The sequence below is a fragment of the Malurus melanocephalus genome, unplaced genomic scaffold (assembly GCF_030028575.1).
Source record: "Malurus melanocephalus ecotype Western Australia unplaced genomic scaffold, MMel_1.1 scaffold_40, whole genome shotgun sequence".
NCBI lineage: Eukaryota > Metazoa > Chordata > Aves > Passeriformes > Maluridae > Malurus > Malurus melanocephalus.
In genome coordinates this window covers 74,691-98,768 of record NW_026623272.1, presented here as the reverse complement: position 1 = coordinate 98,768, position 24,078 = coordinate 74,691, and the positions used below count along the sequence as shown (strand labels likewise).

General features: G+C 51.9%; 4 protein-coding genes across 7 annotated transcripts in view; 3 read left to right on the top strand and 1 right to left on the bottom strand.

The window, feature by feature from the left end:
* Positions 1-1,981, top strand: part of NUP93 (nucleoporin 93) — a 77,010-nt gene extending 75,029 nt beyond the window's left edge. For all 4 annotated transcript variants that reach the window (XM_057364554.1, XM_057364557.1, XM_057364553.1 and 1 more), the window contains exon 22: positions 1,745-1,981. In XM_057364554.1, the coding sequence (XP_057220537.1) occupies positions 1,745-1,855 (111 nt within the window). In that variant the 3' untranslated portion in view covers positions 1,856-1,981. The remainder of the gene's footprint in view (positions 1-1,744) is intronic.
* A 5,350-nt stretch (positions 1,982-7,331) lies between these two features.
* On the top strand, positions 7,332-16,269 carry SLC12A3 (solute carrier family 12 member 3). Its single transcript, XM_057364552.1, has 26 exons — positions 7,332-8,277; positions 8,539-8,697; positions 8,912-8,987; positions 9,125-9,220; positions 9,368-9,507; positions 9,725-9,835; positions 10,024-10,135; positions 10,389-10,519; positions 10,789-10,873; positions 11,217-11,371; positions 11,450-11,557; positions 11,785-11,908; positions 12,003-12,104; positions 12,199-12,354; positions 12,432-12,531; positions 12,957-13,068; positions 13,577-13,717; positions 13,901-14,007; positions 14,156-14,238; positions 14,424-14,492; positions 14,668-14,769; positions 14,946-15,057; positions 15,354-15,440; positions 15,532-15,667; positions 15,775-15,842; positions 16,128-16,269. The coding sequence occupies exons 1-26, from the start codon at positions 7,984-7,986 to the stop codon at positions 16,267-16,269; spliced, it is 3,108 nt and encodes a 1,035-aa protein (XP_057220535.1). The 5' UTR covers positions 7,332-7,983.
* Positions 16,270-18,862: 2,593 nt separating this feature from the next.
* Positions 18,863-21,099, bottom strand: TMEM170A (transmembrane protein 170A). The gene is made up of 3 exons (XM_057364551.1): positions 20,971-21,099; positions 20,711-20,881; positions 18,863-20,126 (listed from the first exon to the last, which is right to left on the bottom strand). The coding sequence occupies exons 1-3, from the start codon at positions 21,092-21,094 to the stop codon at positions 19,996-19,998; spliced, it is 426 nt and encodes a 141-aa protein (XP_057220534.1). The 5' UTR covers positions 21,095-21,099; the 3' UTR covers positions 18,863-19,995.
* A 182-nt stretch (positions 21,100-21,281) lies between these two features.
* The window catches only part of CFDP1 (craniofacial development protein 1), a 60,882-nt gene continuing 58,085 nt past the window's right edge, over positions 21,282-24,078 (top strand). Inside the window, 4 exon segments of the mRNA XM_057364550.1 lie at positions 21,282-21,442; positions 21,444-21,541; positions 21,607-21,715; positions 22,471-22,696. Of these exon segments, the coding sequence (XP_057220533.1) occupies positions 21,282-21,442; positions 21,444-21,541; positions 21,607-21,715; positions 22,471-22,696 (594 nt within the window).

The following is a 24,078-nucleotide window of genomic DNA, read 5'->3' as shown; positions in this document are numbered from 1 at the left end:
CAGTGCTGTAGCTGCGGTGACAGCCCTGACCCAGATGCTGTGAGTGCATGACAGCAATGTCATATGCTCCTCACCCCAGTCTGGGGTGGTGAACTCGCTGGAGCAGCCCAAGGGCATTATCTTGACAAAATTAGGTCATGAATGGAATGGAATTATTTTTTTTTTATTATCTGTGGTCTTATTTAAAATCGCAAGTAACTTTAACATTCATTAAGTAATTACAGCCAATAGAACATCTAGACCTCCAGGCCGCTCTTAACCTCTGCAAACCTCTGTTTGTTCTTCCCAAAGTATTGTTTTGATTTTTAAAAATAGGTCAGCTCTGATATCATTGCTACTGTAAAGGTAAAGGGAACAGTAACTCACACCACTCCTCAGCCCTTCTTAGTCATGGTGAGAGTTTTTCCCTGTTGATACTTTAACTCCAAAGAGTTGAACACCTTAATGTGCTTTTTTTTTTTTTCGTCTACCCCCCTCTTTTGACCTCCACTGAAAAGCAGCAGCTCAGACATAATTACACAGCCTCACTGTAACACATTTGGAAGCAGACTGGGAGACTGTGACTGGAACAGAGTGAGTGATTTCCAGGCCACCTGGTTAAATTGCCAGTGCAYAGGCGATAACTGACAGCTGGGGTGGGAAACTGTCCTGGGAGATGTTAGCAACTAGGTCAGCCTTGGGAAAACTCTCCCAGCTTTTCCRTTATCAGCCTCCAAAGCTTCTCTGTGGCTGTGGAGTAACAGAACAGTTTAACATCACCTTGAAAAAGCAGTGGAATTGGCCCAAGAGGCATCAGGGATGGTGTTCGTAACAGTTCCCAACCATAGAGAGGGCTTCGGTCGCTTCTCAATTTGTAAGTTCCTGCTGTCAGATTTACCATCCACATGTCAACAGCAACCTAAAAACCATTGGCTTCCCCTGAAGTCAGTAGGTGAAAGCAAGATCTGTACAGTGGGATCTTCTAGTACAGTCATTTCAAGATGCTTAATATTTACAAAGAAATCCCTATTAGCAAGCAAAGCAGTATGAATAATTTTCTGTAAAGATTTGGGGGCTTTTTGTATTCTGACTTTTACCAATTATTGGAATGATTTTCATTTGACTTTACTAAAGGTTTTAACAAATGAAGCAAATTATTCCTGAATTCCTTCAGCTGTTTTGTAGCCTTCTAGTGTGCAAGAAGGGGTTTGGTTGCTTTRGACAGAGGTCTGAGTGGGCTTGGTACCTCTGCATTTGTTGTGTTACTGGCATGAAGAGCCTTTGAGGAGAYTGGTATCTTGAAGGTGATGCTGGAGATCTCCAGGTGTGCATGCAACTCTGTTCTTGGTGCTTCTGCTTTGAGAACATTAATGCTGCATTTTAACAGGATCAACTTTATATTTTGCAAGGTGGGAAAGAATCCTGTTGCCCTGAGAAGGTCCCTTCATGCGGGAATTACAAGATTCCTGCAGCACAGCAATGCCCCACATTGTTGAAAGTGTTTTTTCTTAGGTATTTTCAAATAAATGAGATTATTTTTTAAGCAAAAGGGTAACTTGACATGCTTTTAATGGTTGGAAAAGGGAATAATTGGATTTCCTTCAAAATGCAGGGACTCATTTTCCAGAGAGCAGCTCTGAGAAATAAAGATTACATGTGCTTRTTTGAAGAGGCAAGTGTTTAACTCATGTCTTAGTTTTCATTGGTTTTTGGGTTTTTTTTTTTTAATACTAAAGTAGCTGTACTTTGTTTTTCTGTTTTTTAGCAACTTCAGGCTCAAGCTCGTGCRCTGATAATGTTTGCTGGGATGATCCCGTACAGGACATCAGGAGACACAAACGCAAGATTGGTGCAAATGGAGATCCTTATGAATTAACAGAGCAGCTTTGGCTGGGGTTGCAGCAGCCTGTGCCTGTCTTTAGTACGTTCAGAGGGCCCATGGGACCAGTGTCATTTTGTATTCTGTATTTTTGTTGACGAAAATAAATTTCTTTGGTTTTGATATTTGTTTTTGACATTTTCATTTTCACTGATTCTTGTGTTTTTATGTTTTTATTAATTTTATTTTCAATTGGTTTACATTTAGAAGTTTATTCTTAATTAGTTAACAGGCTATGCAGAGAAAGAAGTCTTATCTCTGCAGTAGGGACACGAATAAGGAATTTTGTAGCAGAAGAGGAAGTGGAGAAGAAAACTTTGATTTACTGTTTAATGAAAATACAGCTGCGAAATTTGAGGGGGTTTTGAGTGCATGTTAAGTGTTGAAAATGTGTCTGATGCCCCAGCCACCCCTGTGACACACTGCCATCAGTCCATCCCATTGTCTCGTGTGGTTCATGTGCTGCTGTGGTGCSGGTGAGCTCTGTGTGCTGCACAGACCCCTCTGTGCTGAGCCAGGTGCTCACAGCCCTGCACATCCCAGAGCTCTGCTGAAGCTTCTGCAGSAGCAGCTGGGTTGGAAACAGGTATATTTTGGTAGGAGAGGTTTTTGTGAGCAACACGTGAGGTTTTTAGTCGGTTGCATTCCAAGTGGGACCCTGTGCAGTTCACCAGAAGTGAGRAAGCTGAACCAGAGAGGCCCAGGTGTGGGTGTGTCGGGTGTGGAGGTTGTGAGTCTTAGAGAAGCTTTCAAAACAGTTACCTTTCAATGTTTTGAGCTGCAATTAAATTAGTGTGAAAGCCCAAGGAGCATGTTAYAGTAGTAGCTTTTCTTTTTAATGTAACTGCCTATCTTTGAAATGAAATGGCAAGAATGTTGGTTACTCTTGCTGCTCCCCTGCTGYTGTCTCGCCCTCTTGTGTTGCTGGGATATCAGAACATGTGGAGTTTGGAATGCAAACAGCCAAGTGTGGGGGCTGATTTCAGCCTTTGTGATTAACAGCTATGATGGGAGAGAATTCATCTCCATTTTGCAACGTCTAAGTTCACTGGGATGGAGGAATAGCTGACTGACTTGATGACAATTTCCTAATTACTTTTTTCACCAGAAATGTTGTAGTGTAAGTTTTGTCCATCTTTTGGACAGGAAGCAAAGGGCTTGCCAGCCACCCCAATCCATGTCTGTCAGGATTAGCAAACCAGCTGCTGGGTTCCCAGTGGATAGAGCTAGGGATTGTGTACAGCACGGAGTGCTCCTGTAGCATGGCAGGATTGTTCCAACCARAGGCTGAGAGAGACCTGGACAACACCCTGCAAGTAAAGGGGACCTGGTGAGTGACCAAGGAGTTATTTGGGGCTGGGAGAGGGGTAGAACTGCTTAACAAACTTGTCAGCAGGTGAGTGTGCAAAGTTGTATTGGCTGTTAACGTTTTTTGGCATATTTGTGTGGAAATGCTTCTTGGCATGTCTCGGTTAACAGTTGATGCCATCCCCTAGAGAACAGAACCTTCCCCTGTGGACAGTCCTGGTGGGGCCAGGGCTTCCCCACCTGCAGTCCTGCAGGATGACCCTGCTCCTGTGTTTTCCTTGCTGGTGCTCAGCCCRTCACTGAGTTACTCCTGGCATCAAACCACCTCCTGTACAGAGCCTGGCAACTCTGCACCTGTCCTCAGGCAACCACTGACCTGAGCAAGAGAGGAACAACGTTTGCTGGAGTCTGGGAGTGCTGAGGGCCACCCTGCCCACTGTAATTACCTCTGCCTGATCCACCATTCGTGCAGGGACAGAAGTCCTTTGGGGCTGCCATTTCAGGACCTTGTTCTCCTGTCTCTTGCCCGTCCCCTGCCCAGAAGAGCTGTCGTGCTGCCTCACTGGCATGTTCTGATGTCCAGTGTTGAACCAGGGCACCTTCTGTAAGCAGCACCTTTCCCCATCTGCTCTTCAAGGATGGCTGCAGCAGTTGCTTTCTGGTGCTTCTCAGCCTTCATGGGTGTTGGTAGAAGGGAAAGTTGATGTCTGTATATAGTTTGTTCTCTTAATGCCCAGCAGCTGTGGGCTTTGGTCCCTTTTTAAGCTAATCAGAAACTGAATTATTTCATGCTTTCAAAATCCAAGATGATCCTTCTGTGAGGGACAGATGGGAAATAAACCCCAGGGAGTCCAGGTCCTGAGACTAACMCTGGAAAGGTAAGACCAGCCCCATATCAGTCAAGAGAAGAGATGGTGGGTATAACAAAAAGTGCCACAGATACTTGAAATTAATTTATTATTTGTTGATCACCTGTGATTTCTTCAGGTCTGTGCAGGTGGTGGATGTTACAGCCCATCCATCTTCCCACATCCCTCAGAGTGGCAGGTTCCAGCTCAGTGCCTAGGCCTGGCCCTGGCAAACCTGACTGTTCTYTCCATGACTTCAAGTGCTTTGCTGCTTTGAGGTAGATGCTGATGCACATGCTGGTGTTTTGCTGAATAAGGCACCCTCATGGTTTTCCAGATATCCCCGCTTTCCCTCCACCTCATGCTTGTTCTGCTGGAGAGAACAAGCAGCTTCTGCTCCCTCAGGTTTTGTACCATCATGCTCTGACTTTGCTAATTTACAAGCTTAGCCTTGTCTAAATAGCTTATGTGCTGGAAGGGTTTTTTGGGGTGTCACTAACTCATCCCATGTGTTTGGTACAGCCTGTTCAAAGGTGGTGTCACTAAGCACTCCCTTTACAACAGRGAGTAGTGCACAGTGTGCAGCACAGCTGGGGATGTTCATCTGAGCTGAATTCATTCTGAGTAAAAACCAACAAATCTTTCCTAAGTCAGTGGAGCTCTGCTCTTTATACGAGAAGCAAGTACAGATTAAATTTAGGATAATTCCATCTGCTTTTTCCTACTGTGAGACTAATCCCTGGCATTAAAGATCCTCCAGGTAGATGAGATGCATCTGGAGGGTGACTCACTGGTTTGAGTCAAATACAGCTCAAGCTTGAGTTGCTGCAGGAGGTTGGAGGAGAAAGTGAAAAGGTGTTTGCTGTGAGAGCGTGTGACATCCTGTGTTGGTGTGGATGCAGCAGAGGCAGACAGTCTCCAGTCCCACAGTTTGTGTCCCAGTCTGTGTCCAGTCTGTGTCCCACAGTTTGTGTGGCTCTCTGGTTCTGAAACATCCACAAGTGCTGCAATACCAGCACAGCAGCTCCTAAGGCTTTGCAGGCTGCACCTCCTCCAAGGAACAAGGGCTGAGCAATGTGGTCTGGATTTACAGGGGAGTTAGAGGAAAATATAGAAATCCTTACTGGAAACTTCTGCTCTATCTTACCTGTCCAGTAGGGAAATAATTGGTTAAAGCTTTGTCCAGGGTAACCTGGTAAAAACTACTCTAGACTAAGGGAAGATAGTCGCTCCTGTGGGAATGGACACTGCTGAAATGTGCCTTGAGGGCCTCCTAAACACTGTCAGAGAGCTGGTGTCAGTGRGTCTTGTCTTCTCAGCCATGTCTGTGAGGTTTTTCTAGTCCCCACAAYAAAATGAATCCTTTTAAGTATTTTCACCATTACCCCAGAGTATGCTGGTCATAGTCAGGTTTCTGCCTACAGCCTGTGGGTTACATTCCTATTCCTCTGCCTTTCCTTGGATTTCCCCACTSAATGCAGATTCTGCATCTCAATCTGATTTTTTATTGTGCTTTCCAGACCCTCTGGCTSGGGTAGCCCTGTTAAATCAGGTGATTTGTCTATTCACCACCATTTCCTACTACAACTCTGTCTAAGACAGTGCTTGGATCTTGTTCCTTGCAGGAGCTGAAGAAATTGTGTTCAGAAAAAGTGAATTTAATTAACTTCATTTGGTTTTGTTATTCTTCCAACCCTCGTCACCCCAGCCTCTCAAGCAAAATGTTTTCCTTCGAGCCTGAAAGAAGGAAGGGGAGGGATATTGTTAATTCCAGTTCTGTGTCCCTAGGTGGGACAGCACTCAAATACTACCACTGTCCCTGTCCCTTTACCAGCATTTTTGTCTTCTTTCTCTATGGGTCTGAAGTTGGAAGGATGGAAATGGTGTCTGTAAGAGATGGGAGAAGTCCTCTGTGTTCTCACTGGGAAAGGTTATTGGCAGTTGGCTGAATAACCATCTATTTTCTCTTCCCAGGCTTCCTTTGCTGCGATGCTGAGAAACTGAGTCGTGCTCTGCGTGATGGGTTTGCAGCACGGAGCCCCTGCAGCGTTCTTGTGTCACTTGGGGCGGTAGGTTCCCTCTTCCACAGGGATGGAAATTGGTCAATTAAAGCCTCATTAAAGCCTTTTGGAATATAACACTTTGGCAGTCTCTAAAAAAAAACTGTGTAAAGCACTACACCATTCTCTGCTTAACTCGATTTTGGGTTCATTTGATGCATTTAATAGCCAGAACAAACCGGGGGATCGGCTGGAAGCGAGGGAAAGCCCTGCAGAAACAACYTGGCACCTCTTCCCTGTGAGTGGACGGGCTGGAGGAGGTGCTGCAGAGCTCCCCGCCCTGCCCGCAGCTCCCAGCGCCGCTCGGCCCCGGTATTGGTGCTGCAGCTGGTGTTGTGAATCAGGCCGACGACAAGCGCTTCCTACAATCCGGCTATTTCACTACACCAGGGTTGCATCATACCACTCGCTTCGCTCTTCGCCCGCCTCTGGAGCCCTCCTGTCTCTTCCGGAGCATCTTTGACCGTGCTGTGTTTAACAGACCCCCCCACTTAAGAGACTGATTTGTGCTGGTTTGGGCAGATTAGCGGTTTTRATGAAACAACGAGGTTCTTAAATAAAGCCATTTCTGCTGGGTGTGAGTCTGCTGGCCCATCTGTTGTGAGTGGAAGCTGGTGTCCACTTTGTGGGGGTGTTGCATGAARTGCTGGCTCTTCGCTCGTCCCCGGCTCACCCTTGTCCCTGCTCTCCAGGCTCGAGGTGCTCTGCAGTGCTGCGAGGTGTGAGCACACGGATGCAGACCAGGCTGCCTGTCCTCAGTTTCCCGGGTAAGCGGGCTTGGGTGATCACGACCGTCTGCTCTCGCACAAACAAGGGGGCTGGAGCAAGTCCTCAAAAATCAGGTCAAAATTTGTGTGTGAATGCAAAGGCAGCCAGAGGCTGCAGGGCAGGCAGGTCCAATTTTCCATTAACTTGCAAARCCACAGGGAGCTGAAATTCCAATGGGCTGCCCTCGAATTTTATTGCTGGCCTTGTTTGCTGTCTTTGCTGATCTTATCTGTAACTGCTTTCGTGGCACATGTGACAGGGGCTGCAGGGGTGTTACAGGTGCCCATCCCTCCCCCTGTCCTGCCTGCTGTGGCTGTGGGGTGAGCGGCCATGCAGCTTCAGCTCGTGTTTTGTGTGACGCCAGCAAGGGTTTAAGTGGCTTTAAAATCAGGGATTGGRCTGGGGGGAATTCTGAACCCTGGGTGCTCATGGGTGCTTTGTCCCTGGGTCGGGAGGGGATGGGGGCTGTGGGACTGTGGGCATCTCTGCTGCCTGGTACCAAGAGCTGCCAGTTCCCAGCCCTGGACAGCACGGACATGCTGCCACTGCTCTGTGTACCCTGGCCACTTCCGCCCCCTGGAATCGGCAGGGGCATCCATCAGATCCCTTGATGTCACACTCGCCCCTTCCCCCGGTTTCACTGTGAGATAAAGAGCCCATTCCCCTCCCTGCATCCGGCCCAGCTCAGTGCCACAGGCAGCACCTTGGAGACCAGCCAAGATGATTTGCGAGATGTGACGGGTCTGGGGCAGTATCCCAGGAAAGGACGAGGGTGCGTGGGAGTCTTGCTCCCTTTTTCCATAATAAATCCCTGTGGGAACTGAATGTTCCTGGGCTGGGGCCGGAGGCAAACTCAATACTGCATTTCTCTGCTGATCTGTCCTTGGGACTTAATCTCAAATCCGTTATCGCTGCCCCCATCGAGCGCTGGGAGGCAGTGATGCCCATTACAGTGGTTTTGGTATCCCTTCCAGCTATTTTTTTCCCCCTGACCAGCTCAGGGTGGTTCAAGCTGATTCCTTTCCTCTATTAGTATCGGTGGTGGGTGTGTGCCGGTYGCCTCGCTCCGGTTTTGCGGGGTATAAAGCCGGCAAGCCCCTCTCCACCCCATCCCCACCTGGCAGGCACCTGGGCAGGAGCAATGGCCGAGCTGCCCATCCCAGATCTGCCCCCAGCCCGCTGCAGTGGCCGCTTCACCATCAGCACCCTCCTGGGCATGGAGGAGGGGGGCCGGGGTTCCTACACACCCACCGAGGGCTCCGGCTGCGACAGCGCCCAGCCCACCCAGCTGTCCAGCAGCACCCTCTGCACCAGGACCTTCGGCTACAACACGGTGGACATGGTGCCCGCCTACGAGCACTATGCCAACAGCAAGGGGATGGGTGACCCCAGGAAGGGCAGGCCCTCTCTGGCTGACCTGCACTCCATCCTCAAGGTAACGGGGGGCTTGGCTGTACCCATGGCATCTCCGCTATCCCCTGGCCGTGCAGCTGGTCCCTACRATGTGTCTGGGCTGTGCCACTTTGTCTCCTGCCTCTTGCTGTCGTAACTGGTGCTGTGCTGATTGCACATSCCCTAGAAGGCCCTGGGAAAAGCTGGAGAATCCAGCTGTTTCCAGCTGTGTGYTCAGCTGGAGCATTGCTCCAGGGAYGGCTGGTTGGAGTTCACCCTCACCTGCCTTCCCCTGGTCCTGCAGCCTGACCCCGGGCGCCTCCGCACGCCGGTGTGTGACCTGCAGCAGAGCAATGGCCTGCCAGAGGCTGGACTGGAGGCTGGACTGGAGGAGGCAGAAGGGGAGCCAGGCAGAGCCTCCGTGCCAGAACCTGTCCGCTTTGGATGGGTGAAGGGCGTCATGGTGAGTGTGACTCATCCCGCACGGAGCATCCTCCTGCCCTCCACCCCCTAACCATTTTTATCCTTGCTGCATTTTTCCCAATATCTGTATTTCTTGCAAGCACCTGTGCTCTGAGAAATTCCCTGCCCTCCTTGGCCRGGTGGTTTTCTCTGAGGAGCACAGAGAAATCCCAGGTGTCAATGCCCTGATGGCCAGTTCCCYTCTGTCCCCTCAGATTCGCTGCATGTTGAACATTTGGGGAGTTATTCTCTACTTGCGCTTGCCCTGGATCACCGCCCAGGCAGGAATTGGTGCGTGCTGCAGTTCCCCATGGGCTGGGCAGTGCCACTGGGTCCATCATCCCCCAAACACCTGGGGGTGGTGGGACTCCTGGGGAAGGCTGGGGGCCTGGGGGATGCAGGAGTGAAGCAATGCCCTTTCCCCGCAGCCCTGACATGGCTCATCATCCTCATGTCCGTAACAGTGACCACTATAACCGGCTTGTCCATCTCTGCCATATCCACCAATGGCAAAGTCAAGTCAGGTAGTGTGTTCCCTCCCGGCCACTCTGGGTATCTCTTTATCTGGGGCTRCCCCATGGATGTGAACTCCTGGCATGGGCTGTGAGGTGTGTGGGGACCCCAAAAATGGGGGGAGACAGTAATGCCATGGGGTGTTCCTGCTGCCTCAGGAGGCACCTACTTCCTCATCTCGCGGAGTCTGGGGCCGGAGCTGGGCGGCTCCATCGGGCTGATCTTTGCCTTTGCAAACGCGGTGGCCGTGGCCATGCACACTGTGGGCTTCGCTGAAACTGTCCGGGACCTGCTGCAGGTAAAAAAGTGCCCCTGTCCTCTGGGTCCCAAACCCTCTAGCCCTCCATCTCTCCTCTTCCCCACCATCTCTTTGCACAACCTGTGTTGATTACCAGTATTTGTGTTATTGTTGCATCCCTGATAATCACACAGTGGCWGCTAAAACTCATGGAAAAAACAGTGGTTTGGTAAGGAAGAGAGTTATTCCCCCATTGTGAATTGTTCCYCTTCCCCAGGAGCACAATTCCCTCATTGTGGACCCTACCAACGACATCCGAATAATTGGGGTCATCACTGTGACAGTGCTGCTGGGCATCTCCCTAGCTGGCATGGAGTGGGAGGCCAAGGTAACCTTCACTCCTGCTCACATTACACCCCTGGGCTGGTAAGAGCTGTCCCTGCTGCTCACCAGGCATCTGAGGAGCAGAGGATGCCTGTAGCTCCCCAGAAATGGGTGAGGGTTTCTCCTAATGCATTCTTCACTCTCTCTGTGCTCTTTGCCCACCCCCTCAGCTGGCTCTCTCTGGTCTGGCAGGCACAGATACTGTTCTTCCTGGTCATCTTGGTTTCCTTCATTAATTACCTGGTGGGAACAGTGATCCCAGCCACCACTGAGAAGCAAGCGAAGGGCTTCTTCAGCTACCGAGGTGGGTCCATCACAGGCTGGGGTTACACTGGAGCCTGGCTGGGGTTACACTGGAGCCTGCCTCTTTGCTGCAGCTGGGGGAGATGTTTGCTATGGGAAGGTGCTCCTTGCTGAGAGATGTCATTAAAAGCACCGTGTCCCCTCCTGTGGGGTCCCTGCTGGCAGGACTATCCCTCCAGCCAGTGCTGAGGTGCTTTAGCCAGGAAAAAAGCAGCCAGGAGGCCCCAAATGCTTCTCCTCTGCTTCCTCCCCAGCTGATATCTTTGCTCAGAACTTTGTGCCCAACTGGCGTGGACCTGAGGGCTCCTTCTTTGGCTTGTTTTCCATTTTCTTCCCGTCAGCAACTGGCATCCTGGCTGGGGCCAACATTTCCGGTGACCTGAAGGTGGGCTGTGACTGTTGCTGCCTGAGCCAGCAAAAGTTTCTCAGGGCTCAAGCCCTCTTTTCCCTGGGACTTTCATTTTGATCCAAGCATTAGAATCTATTTTATTTCTTCTGAAAACTTGGGGGGTGGGAGTGTCAGCCATGAGATGCTCTKTGGCTTTATGATACAGTGAGTTAAAATTCCTCTTGTACAGCAGCCACAGATAAACTGCCATGTTAGCAGTGCTGCTGGGAAGTTGTCTTACATATCTCTGCAACTCCCTTGGGCAGGATCCTGCTGTGGCCATCCCCAAGGGCACCTTGATGGCCATCTTCTGGACTACTGTGTCCTACCTGGTGCTTTCYGCCACCATCGGTAAGCAGCATGTCCTCAGGTGCAGTGGGTGAGTGGGCTGGCTCTTGCCCAAAATGGGTGGCCTGGCAGGATGCAGGTGGGTGGGAACCAGGAGCAAGCTGAGGACATGGGCACTGATATCCTGGTGTGAGTGCCACAGGTGCCAGACCTTGTTTCCTGCCCCCACATGTGGCAAAGTCATCCCGGGTGGGCAGCGGAGCTCACAGCATTGCTCAAAGCCATTGTGCAGTGGAGCAGCTCCATGGCAGGGACTTGGGGACTGCCCTACAACAGGATGTGGGGCTGGGCTTCATGAAAGTGTGGAGAGATGCCAGCTCTGCTTTTGCCCCGTGTGTCCCCCCAGGTGCCTGTGTGGTCCGAGATGCCTCGGGCAGCCTGAACGACAGCGTGGCYGTGGGCTCGCCGGACTGCGAGGGACTGGCCTGCAGCTTCGGCTGGAACTTCACCGCCTGTGCCCAACGGCACAGCTGCCGATACGGGCTCAGCAACTACTACCAGGTGCCAATCCCTCAGGGCTGGAGTGGAGGTTGGTGCATCAKGGATTCTGGGGTTCCTGATCCCCTGGTTTTCATGCAGAGCATGAGCATGGTGTCTGGATTTGGCCCCCTCATTACAGCAGGGATCTTTGGCGCTACTCTCTCCTCGGCATTGGCCTGCCTTGTCTCGGCCCCCAAAGTCTTCCAGGTGAGGGGGTGGTGTGTCTGCACACCCCAGCTCCTGTCCCCAAGCTCAGCAGTGGGTGATGCTCCTCAGTGCAGGGCTCTGCAGCTGTGGAGTAAGGAGGATGCTGCTGTCAGCACAGGGCATGTGTCCAGTCTGGCCCTTGCTCTTACRAATGCGAGAGCCACCACAGCACTGCCATCCCATGTCCCTGGCAAAGCCTGCTGTCCCCATGGTGTCTCTGTTTGCAGTGYCTCTGCAGGGACCAGCTCTACCCTCTCATTGGCTTCTTTGGGAAGGGCTATGGGAGGAACAGCGAACCCATCCGTGGCTACATGCTCACCTACGTCATTGCCATTGGCTTTATCCTCATTGGTAAGTGTTTGCTGCCCCAGCACCCTCCTGGAGCTTGCCACCAGCAGGGTGGCTCAGTCCCTGCCATTGACAGCTCCCTCTCCTTCTCCCACAGCTGAGCTCAACGCCATTGCCCCCATCATCTCCAACTTCTTCCTTTGCTCCTACGCTCTCATCAACTTCAGCTGCTTCCACGCCTCCATCACCAACTCCCCAGGTGGGCTGTGCCACGCCACGCCGTGTCCTGCGGCGGCCAGCTCCCCATCCGGCTCCCCATCCCGGCAGCGGCCGCTGTGTGTGTTTGCGTGCAGGCTGGCGACCCTCCTTTCGGTATTACAGCAAGTGGGCCGCGCTCTTTGGAGCCGCTGTCTCAGTGGTGATCATGTTCCTGCTGACCTGGTGGGCAGCTCTCATTGCCTTTGGCATCGTCRTCTTCCTCCTGGGATATGTTCTCTACAAAAAGCCAGGTGCGTGGTGGCAACCTGGCACCGGTGATGCCCCAAAAGTTGTCTGGCCCCACTGCTAATCCATCTTCCCTGTGCAGATGTCAACTGGGGCTCCTCCATGCAAGCCAGCTCCTACAACATGGCCCTCAACTACTCAGTGGGGCTGAGYGAAGTGGATGAGCACATCAAGAACTACAGGCAAGGGCAGCTCACTGCAGTGCTGGGCACAGAGGGAGTGGGATGAAGAGCCAGCTTCTGCCTCCGGGACACCCAGGAAGGCTTTGTGCTCATGGCCACATCCTCACTACCGCCCTCAKTAACCAGGAGTTACAGCAAAATGTGTCTGTCTCCAAAATCCCATGTCTGTGCCACGTCGGCAAAAGTGGAAAGCTGGGCAAACCCTGCCTGCCCCGTACCAGGCAGACACAGACACATCGGTCTCATCTGATATAAAAAGACCAAAGCGTGACACTGGACCCTCAGACCACATAATGTTTTCTCATTCTAAAGAAGCTCTCTATATTTGCCACTGGCCAGGCATGGGAGAAGAGATTTGGCTTATTTCAGAGATGTTCGATGCCTCCAAAGTACCATCCCTCACCCCATTTTTCCCCTTCCTGCAGACCACAGTGCCTGGTGCTGACTGGCCCACCCAACTTCCGCCCGGCGCTGGTGGATTTTGTGGGGACCTTCACCAAGAACCTCAGCCTGATGCTCTGCGGCAATGTGCTGATTGTGAGTCACCTGCAGAAGCTGGTTGGTTCCTTGTCCTGGGGGCTCTGGCCACCTGTCAGTGGTGGGCTGGGAAATCCAGTTGTATCCTGGTGAGCTCACAGGGTGGAGATTGAAATGTGCCTACTTGTGTGCTTCTGCTTGATGAAATGTGTCAACTGGAGGGCTCTCCGAGCTGTTAAGCAATATTGGTGAAGCATCGGGATGTGGGCCAATTAATTCAAAAGATTTGGAAGAATGAAGTAGTTGCTCAGAGGACAGGTGGGTCCTGCAGCCCTGAAGTCTCCAGAGTAATTGAGTGCAGTAAGAACCAGCTCATCTGCACCCACAGGACTGTTGAGATTGTGTGCACTTGCTGTCGATTGCCTGGATTCACTGGTTTTCTTGCTGGGATTGTAACCTCCCATGTGTGCAGTGGTTGCATCCACCTCTTGCCAATGATTTGGGAGGAGACGAGCTAGAGGTCCTTGGTGGATGGGGCTGCCTGAGCTCCTGCTCCCGATTCCTGCAGGGACCACGGAAGCAGAAGATGCCGGAGTCCCGGCTGATGGCAGAYGGCCACAGTAAGTGGCTAATGAAGAGGAAGATCAAGGCTTTCTACACAGATGTGGTGGCTGAGGATTTGAGAAGTGGTGTCCAAATGCTCATCCAGGTACAGCCATCATTGGCCTTCAACCAGCAAGGTCCYTCTTCTTTGTCACAGCTTGAGGGGGCTCTGACCCCCCTCCACAACCTCCAGGCATCCCCCTTTGTGTTGCTCCCCCACAGAGTGGACTGACACSACTTGTGTCCGTCTGTCCCTGCAGAGGGGTCTCATGGGGACATCTATCTATAGGCTGCTGGCCTTGGGAAGATGAGACCTAACATCTTAGTGCTGGGCTACAAGAGGAACTGGCGGACAGCATCTCCACAGAGCCTGGAGGACTACGTGGGCATCCTGCAGTACGGCCATGCTGGCTCCTCCCCGTCTCGGGGGCACTGGCACCTGGTGGTGGCCCTGTGGTTGCTGATGGCTGCAGCTGCGTGTGCAAGGTCAGCTGGGCTGGCAGTGCCACCCCTCCATTAACTGCGTTCTCCTCCCTCCTTCCAGTGACGCCTTCGATTTCAAGTATGGTGTGTGCTTAATGCGGATGAAGGAAGGGCTGAATGTTTCCCGAGTGCTGCAGGCACATGGTAAGTGGTTTTGGGTGGCCAGGGATGCTCAGAGACATGCTGGAGTTGTGGGATGTGCCAGGCAACACCATGTCCCAAGATGAAGGTCACAGTCTTGGCAGGACATCACTCCTGTGCTGAGATCAAAGGGGATGGGGACAGTGATGCACTGCTGTGCTGCCCTTGCTCTTYTCCTCCCTCCTCAGTTAACCCCACGTTCGAGGCAGCAGAGCACCCTGAGAATGGCACTGGCAGCAGAGCAGCCCTAGGCACTGGTAGGTTGGTCCCAGCTTGTGGCTGCTCAGAGCACCCCCAGCTCTGAGGATTATTTTGTGGAAGGTTCCAGGGTTTCAAGCACTGATGGGGAGCAGGGCTGCGACCAGGAGGAGGTGGTGCCTTCTGTGGCCAGTGGTGCCCCTTTCTAACACCAGAACCCTCTTGCCCTGGCAGTGGACCCCACCACCTCGGCCAGTGARCAGCAGGCAAGCACCATCTTCCAGAGCCAGCAGGGCAAGAAGACCATTGACATTTACTGGCTCTTTGATGACGGAGGTAAAGTTCACCTTCCACCTGTCCAGCTAATGTGARCCCAGCACCGCCACCGTGGTGCYCAGGAGGGCTGAGTCCCTGCTGAAYTGGGCCAGGCCATGCCTAGCCTTTGGCATCAAGGAAGCACTGGGGCTCACCCAGGGGTCACTGATGGTGACCATTGGGTGTTTTGGGGACAGGTCTCACTCTGCTCATCCCCTACCTCCTGGGGCGCAAGAAGMGGTGGGGAAAGTGCAAAATCCGTGTATTTGTCGGTGGGCAGATCAACAGGATGGACGAAGAGAGGAAGGCGTAAGTGCTGGTGGCCACTGAACCTCTTACTCACTTGCCCACTGCTACTGACTCATGGGTGGTGACAGGAGCTGCTTCCCATCCTGCTGAGCCCCCTCTCAGTTTTTGCCTTAATGGGATCTGTGGGCTTTGACCTGGCTGCTTTGCCTTTTTCTCTGGAAATCGATGTGGCTGCAGAGTGGGTAAACCCAAGAGTGCAAACTGAGGCCAGTGGCAGGGTTTTCTACTGTGGCAGCTCCCTGTCAAGCTACTATTCTCTGCTAATTTTGGGAAAATGTGTCCTTTCCCTCTGTCAGGATTGTCTCTCTGCTGAGCAAGTTCCGCCTCGGCTTCCATGAAGTCCACATCCTCCCTGACATCAACCAGAAACCCCGGCCAGAGCAGTAACCATCCCCTTCCCCCTGTCCYGCCAGCACCCCCAAATCTCTTCCTTGCCCAGACCCTCTTCCTTGGCACTGTCTGCTTGTGTTGCAGCATCAAGAGGTTCGATGAACTCATCGCTCCCTTCAGGCTGAACGACGGCTTCAAAGATGAGGCCACAGTGAATGAGATGAGGCAGGGCTGTCCCTGGAAGATTTCTGATGAGGAGGTCGAYAAAAACAGAGCCAAGGTAGCGCCATTGCGGGGGAGCTCCTGCAAAGGGTCTCCTACTTTTTAAACAAAATTCACTTCTTCTGGGAAGCATTATTTTGTTTCTCAATGCTCTTTGCTCTGCAGTCACTCCGACAAGTGAGGCTGAATGAGATTTTGCTGGATTACTCACGGGATGCAGCACTCATAGCCATGTAGGTGCCAGCAATGCCTGTTTCTTGCCCCATGGGAATGGTCCCTTTGGATGTTCACCCCTCCCTGGRCAGGGAGATTCTGCATAGACACACTGATGCTRTGGTGGGATGGSRMCACACCACAGGGAAAARCCCTTGGAAGACACCAAGGGCTCCRGCCTKGGTCCTGTCATGGGGRWGGATGTGGTGTTGCCCTTTTTTAGGGTAATAACCTGCAATGGACTGAGAAAGGGGCTGTGGCCAGGCTCTCTGCTGGCCCTGCCTCACGCCCTCACTGTTTTGCAGCACTCCACCCATCGGCAGGAAGGGCCGCTGCCCCAGCTCCCTCTACATGGCCTGGCTTGAGACCCTCTCGCAGGACCTGAGACCCCCCGTCATCCTCACACGAGGAAACCAAGAGAATGTGTTGACCTTTTACTGCCAATAAAACCTCCTGGATCCTTGATGCCTTGGGATGTGAWTTTTTCAGGCCAGTTTTGATCTCAGAGCACACTTCTCTGGGAGTCTGGGGGAGCAGCAAAGACACGGTGGTTACCAGGCACAGCTGCCACCCTCTCACAAACACCTGTTCAGCCCATCTCTGTAGGGTGTACATTAATAAACAGCAATGCCAGTCCTGCAGTGCAGGTACTGCTCTGGCCTGGGGTTAGCCAGAGGTGGGTCTGGTGAGTTCTGGGGTCCTGCACYCCCAGTAGAGCCCAAGTGATGTGCAGGGACTAAACACTGGCTCCAGCAAAGCCACTGGCCTGGGGTGGGAACAGCCCCAGGGGCCAGGAGCAGGTCAGCACCAAGCCCAGGGGCTGCAGGGCATGTCCCCTCAGGGACAGGGACAACAGCCTGTTCGAAACAACTGAGCAGCAGCAAAGTGTCACCTTGGTGACACCTCAGACTGTGATGCCTGGCTGCAGATGCAGGTCCAGCTCCTAATGGAGACAACAATAAACCACCCCAACCAGGACATTTCTGGAGCAAATGGCCTCACGCGAGGCAGGACTGCAGCTCATCTCCAAAACCACAACCCAGGTCCCCTTGCTGAGCTACAGAAGAAAGACACAACATTCATTCCCTTCAAGAGTTACAGAATTTACTGATAATCACCACCAGGATTAAAAGTGTCAGTAGAAAAATAAAATGTACAGCATTTTCAATCATACAAAGATTTGTTCATGACAGCTGAAGCTGTGAGAGGAAGCCAGGTGGGAGCAGGGGGGATGTCACACATAGGGAGCAGGACCACAAGCCTCGGCTGAGGTCTGAGTGGGTATTCCTCCAGGGCAGGTAGATTCTCCAGAAGGTGTTTTCTTAACCAGCACATTGGCTGGGCTCCCCAGCAGAGGCTCACAGCACTGCCAAGCCTGRGACACCTCAGTGTTGATGTTTTTGCCGGCTCTTTGCAGTTTTTGGCAAGTTTGACTGAGCAAAGTCTACCAATACCTGCTGGAAACTGAAGGGATTCCTCCATGTGCCTCACTTGGAATAAAGGAATGGAAAGGGAAGGCCAAACCAATGCGGGGAGGAAACTGCCACCAGTGCTTCAACTGCCATCTGGTCCTTCYACTCAAGACTAGTCCTTCCTGTTTAGCTCTGGTTTTACTGCAGAGGGAGGCTGCCAGCAGCAGCCAGGGGAGTGCAGGATGCTCTGTGAGCACCAAGGTGACACAAAGAACTCACCCCCTGTGCTAATACCTGTCAAGACAAATCAGCTGATTGTTCACTTTTTATGCAAGAAYTCCCTGAAAATTTCACAGCATCCAGGCATACAGAAACATTGCCAGCTCCAAACACTCCAAACAGGGTCAAGCTGCCAACTCAAGTAAACCAGAACCTCCTCAAAACAGAATTAGGGAGATCCCAAGGGATARACAAGAGGAGGCTTTCAGTTCACCCAGCACTCAGTGATTTTATCGAGCMATTTTTCACTTGTTCTGAGCTCTGTAACAGCGCCATTTGTGTCCTGCACCCCTCAGCTCTGSTCCTGCAAGGAAACCTGCTCTTTCTGTAGCAAGGGGCACATGAATAAAGTGCTTTCTCAGTTGCAATCAGCTTAATGGCTACTGAGCAGTGCCAGGCACCGGGACAGGGTAAWGGAAAGCACAGCAGGTGCTTGGGACACTGGTTTCTGGTGACACCTGAAAGGTAAAGCCAGCCAAACCTACCCAATCTAAGTTTCATAAGATATTTTTAATCCAGCCAGGAAAACACAGGATAATTCCTGAAAATTAACATGTGCATTCTGTACATGTGCTGAAATACACAGTGAGAAGAGGGAAAAGAAAAAAGCTTATTTTCATTGTTTCTGTCCTGGCASGAAGACTGGCTCTCTACAAGCAGCAGAGCACACAGGGCCCTCCACAGATCCAGGGTTTAGTATATGTCACACCACTTGGACCTCACCCACCTGAAGAGAAAGATTCACATTAAATTCTTTCCTAAAATGCACATCTATATTCCTTGAATTAGCATGGGCTAAAATTTAGAGTAATCTCAGTAAGCAGCCCCTGGAAAACACCTCTCACCATCGACAGACAACTTCTGGAAAGTCTGTGCTTAGAGAAACCCTTTTCCATYACAAACACAGGGCCCTGCTGAAGGATCACAGAATCAATTTAGCTTAAAAAAGCCCTCTAAGATCACGTCCACGCTTCGACTGATCAGCGCCTCATCATCTAGACCATGGCACTAAGTGCCACATCCAGTCATTTCAGCCCTGAGGACATGGGCTCATGGTAGATAAACAGCTTTAGRAAATGCTGTAGGTACAAAAGCAGCCAATTTGGAAACCAAAGGAATACAATGCAGACACAGATGGGAACTGTCCCCTGACAGGCTGGACACAGACAGTGCTTTCCCTCCACACTGTGTGAGCTAGGAATAAACACAGACCACAGCAAACCCTTGGGGTGGCTACACTGCCCACCCACATCCCTGGGATTCAACCTCAGTTTCCCCAAAGAACTAAGCCCTCAGGAAGCACTCAATTAGCTGCTCAAGTGCCCCAGGCACGTAGCACAACTCTGACACGAGCACAGAGCTACCAATTAGTTAAGTCACTTAAAACCAAAACAAAATAAAACAATTCACGAGGAGACAGTACTGCCTGTATTGGGGCTGTGTTCACATGAACACAGGAATCACCCAGGCTCCTGCCAGGAGCCTTGCAGCTCTCCCAGCCCCTGGCATTCTGTTGGCTGGATGCTGAAAAYGCAGTGCACTCCCCACACTGGGGACACCCCAGGTCACAATCCAGCCTGGCCATGCAGCTCTCAGCAGCAGCACAAGGRATTKTATCCAAGCTGGCCAGCACCATTTTCAGATCAGTGCAGACACCCAGTTCCACTGCACCAAYGTGAACAGCATCAGCAAGTCAAAGGAGAAGAGGGACATTTGAAAACACAAGCCTCCTTCAAAGCCTGAGGAGAAGCCTTGCACACACACATGCACACCCTGGGATTTCTGGAGCACRCATTCCTCTGTGCTTTGCCTCTGGGCAGAACATTCACAGGGCCCGAAAGGCTTCACTGTAATAAAATTCACAAAAAAATCTRTATTTTTAATACCAGTCGTTTCCCCTGTGCAGCATTTACAGCCAGAGCTCCCAGACACAAATTTGCACTCTCATCCATCTAAAACGAGTTTTCCTTTTGCTGTCCCCTAGTCCAATATGGCTATGACCTGGTATTAAGAAGTTTGGGACAGGAAGAAAACGAATTAATTTTTAATTTAAAAAACTGACATTAAAAGAGCTTCAGGTTCACTGAAAACAAAGCAACAATAGGTCAAAGCAATGAGTGAGCTCTGAGGACACCATGTCACTCTGGTTCTTCCTACCCCAGCACAGCTGGTGTCACATCTCAGTTATGTTCCATTACTACAAYTCATCACTGGTGAAAGGTACCCGGGTCTCCTCCTCTGGAAGCCGTTTTCCTACCCTCCAGAGAAATAAAGTTTCACTTGGCACTTAATGTTACCAAAAAGTAACAAAATTCACAATTTTTAAATTTCAAGCCACGCTGGAGGAAGGAGCAAGCCCTCCCAAATTCCTTAAGTCGGTGGAAGAAGCACAAGGCTGGAGATGTGCTCCCTGTGATTTGTTCTGAGGCAGTGGGTCCTTCRCCCCCACTCTGGTTTGTGTTCTCCAGCCTCTCCAGAGGAGCTACAGAGTGGCCAAAATGCGCAGGAACGAAACCACCACCACACAGAATGTCTGGCCCACGCCAAAAATGAGGGCCTCAAAGGGAATCATTTTTTTCCCCGCAGCTCTGTAAACTCCAGCAATGGCAGCACCTGTGGAGAGTGGGAAAAGCCGAGACATGAATGTGAGACAGCTGTTCTGCCACGGGAATGAACGGGCAGCCTCAGGATGAGAGACTGGGGCGGTAACACAGGGGTCTGAACCCCTCCCTGCACACCAGCAGGCAAGAATGCTGGGCTGGGGATGTGTGACAAACCTCAGCCAGTAACTAGTGTATGCTGGTGACTGTGGGTGAACTGGTGCTGAGACTCTGCTGAGGCCTCCAGCAGATATGGGAGTTGAGGTGGTTTGGGACATACCCTTGTCACAAGATCCCCCACCMACAACCCACAGGCTGTAAACATTACCCAGTTCTGGGCACTGAMACCAAACCTCTGAGAAACTTTCCTTCACGTGCTCAGAAATCTGAAAGCCCCTTTGGCTCTGCACCCGCTGAGCACGTTTGATATGCCCGACACAGGGCTCGAGATGGGGTATGGTCCATCTCGTTCAAACGTGGGGCAAGGGGGAAACAGAGCCAGAACGTTAATCTCCGTCCCGAGGMACACTGCCATTCCACGCGCTCCCARAGACAACCACCGATMACCCGACAGACACTGCCGGGCACTTGCCGTACTTGTGAGGGTGCCGGCGGTGATGGGTCCCACGATGCCCATCAGCAGAACGCTCACGGACATGAACCTGCCGTACTTGTGGTGCCGGAGCGTGAAGAGGGCGAGCAACGCGGCCGGGACGTGGAAAGCGAGGGAGGAGACGAGTGCCCACAGGAAGACGCCGTACCACATCTCTGCGGAGAGAAGGGCTGTGAGGGCGGCCCGGGGCCCGCGGGCCTCMAGCGGCCCCGGCGGGCAGGCCCCGCTCCGAGCAGGGAGATACCTGGGAAAGTGGAGAGCGGGCTGGAGTAGGTGGTGGTGCCATTGCCCACGCGGGGTACGAGGCGAAGGCTGAGGATCTGCTGCAGGAGCCCCCCGCCACCGCCGCCCGCTTCGCCRCCCTCCATCCCCGCACCCGCCCCGCCGCCGCCATCCGCCACCTCCTCTTCCGCCCGCCTCCTTCCGCCCGTCTCAGCCAATGGGAAGCGTTGTTCGCTGACAGACAGGGCCTATCGCCAATCACCGCCGGCCTCCGGGCAGCCGGGCCCCGCCCCGACCCCGCGCTGCCATGGGAACGGCTGTGTGCCGCARAGAATGCTGGGAGYCCCYGGCGGGGCTGGCGGGACGCTCTGGCCCCCTGGAGGTCTCTCGTCGCTGCTCCCTGCGCGCGGCGCCGCCTCGCAGGCGCGGTTGTTCCTCCTGTCCGCCAGGGGGCGCGCGCGGCAGGCAGCGGCGCTCTGGGCGGCGGCGGGCGCGCGAGGCGGCGGGCCGGGGCTGCACCATGTCGGAGTCGGAGTCGGAGCAGGAGTCGGAGCAGTACTCCTCGGCCGAGGATGACGACTATGTGCCCTCAGGTGAGTGGCGGCGGGCGGGAGCCGGTGGTACCTGCGGTCCCGGCGCTCACTGTCTGTGCTTGCAGGTGCGGAGTACAGCGAGGATGATGAGAGCGAGCTGGTGCGGGAGGAGGAGCCGGCGGGCAGCCCCCGGGCACCGCGCGGCAGGAGGAGTCCCCGCCGCCCCGGCAGCAGGTACGGCCGCGGGGATCCGGCTCGGGGCTGGCGCTGTGCGCTGAGGGGCGGAGGAACGGGAAACGCTGTTCTGCGTTCCGGTTTAGTGGTAGGAGCGGAGAACCTCAGGCCCCATAGACATCGTGCCTGAAAACCTTTTCCGGCAGGAGTTGTTTATATKAACCTTTTTAAGTGCAAAGCACGCACGTACGGGGGGTTCTCCCATTGATATAAGTATGTAGACAGTTTAGCTGAGGTTGGTTTCTCTCTAGCCCAAGTTCTCCTYCCCTCCTGGTTCCTGCATTATCCCAAAAGCACAGGACTCTGKAATGGTYTGGGTTGGAAAGGACCTTWAAGTCTGTCTTGTTCCACCCCCCTGCCATGGGCAGAGACACCTTCTGCTACACCAGATGGCTTCAGAGCTCCATCCARCCTGAGCTTAAACACTTCCAGGAGTGGGGCAACCRRAGCTTTCCTCACCAGCCTGTTCTAGTGTTTCAGCACGTTTGATATTATGTACTCCCAGAAACACATGCACACAGGCCAGTTCACTCCAGGGGCAYTGCCTGCACCAGTCTTGCTGCATTTTATGAGCAGCAGCATCTTTTAATAAGATACATACACTCCCAAGGTTAAGAGAGAACCTCCCAGACTGAATACCTTAGTGAAAATATTAAATACTGCATTGCTTCACCCAAGCTTACAGTTTAACTCTGGAATAGTGTTACAGCAGCTCCGTATACATTTTTTCTTCTTTTTTTGGCATCTGCTTTCAGAAAAAGGAAGAAAGGCGGTCTCTTGCTAGAGCCAGATGAGAAAGAGGAAGAAAAGGCTCAGCAGAATGGAGAGGATCAGAAAGAGGAGGAAGTGGATAATGTAGAGCAAGTAGAAAGAAGCAGAGAAGAAGAAGAAAAAAAGAAAGAGGATGCTCTTTGGGCCAGTTTCCTCAGTGATGTAGGACAGAAACCCAAAGCTGCCACGCCAGTGACACAAACCAAGAAGGTAATGGGGACCTGGCCTGCACCCAGGGAGTGTGGGAAGGGCCTGAAGGTTTAGAGCACACTGTCTTGGTTCTGGCTGCTATCAGGTGTTAGACAGAGCTGRGAAGAGGCTGGCTTCGCCCCTGCCCCCTCTGCTTTTTAAGACTGGCATCCCCTGATGAGCCAGACTGCAAGATGCTGGTTTCCTTCCAAAGGGAGATCTGTGATCTGTCTATGCTGCTTTTGGAGCTGTTTGGCAGCATCTCAGAGTGTCCCACACAGCTCTRTTGGCTTTTCTTCCTGGTCCTGGATTCCTCTTGTGACACAGGAATGATGAGCTCTGGTCAGAGTTGTGCTTGTGGACATAGCTCTCCCTGAGACTTGTGCCTTTCTTAATGCTTTTTTAAAAAAAAAGGGGGAGGCTCTGTGTGTGTGTGAGTGAGTGAAAGGGGAAATGAGAGAGGCCTGTGTTGGCATCTCTGTGCTTCCACCCTCATACCGTGAGGGGATCTGGAAGGTGCTGCATGTTGCACATTTGTAGCAAGACTGAATCTGACTTTCTTGTGTCCTCTGTAAGCCCCAGTAAGGTGTTCTCAGTCAGCAGAGGTTTCTCTGGAGAGAGAATTCTGTGTGTGGTAGGTGTTTGAAAGAATTTGGTTCTCAGTAAAACCAAGTGCAGGTGTTTGCCTTTCACAGCCTTTCATGCTTAAGGTGGTAGAAGCAAAGAACATACCAAACCTGAGCCTCTGTTGCTAGAATTATAAGTCTGGAGGTTTTTAAATAGTCAGCCAAAAAAAGTGTTCGGTAACGGAAGTCTGGAGTCTGACTGGTCAGTCTGACTGTGTGAAGCTTCTTTCTATGACTGTTGGAAGGTTGCAGAGTAAGTATAGCTGTGTAATATTTGACTGCAACTTTTGGAAGAAGAGTCCTTTCATCTTAGCCCTCCTGCTTGTCCTTATTACTGGCTGAGCAACTGCGTTAAAGGTTACAGGTAACTGAGTTACTGGKTACAGGTAAAGTCAGAGGGAAGAAGAGAAGTGAATGTTTTCTTCTGAGCAATTCCACGTTATGGGCAGGTTTCTGAAATGTGAGATGTCTTTGAAAGTTCCTCCATAGCCTGGAATAATTAATGGAGACATGCAGTTTGTTCTCTTTGTGAACTTCTAAACTTGGGCTTGCAGTGTCTGCTTGAAGATCTCTGTGCTGTGTGGTTGATTTAGAGCAAGAATTTGGGTTCTGTTTTAGTAAGTTACAGTCTGAGTTTTTTATGTGTGCTTTTAGAAGCTGTGACTGAGTAAATTAAGAGGCATTGTTGACAAATTGCTTAATAAAGATTTTCCCTTCTCAATTTAAAGAGGTCTTATTGACAAGTGTGAAGATCAGCATTGCTTTTTCTGCTGTTGG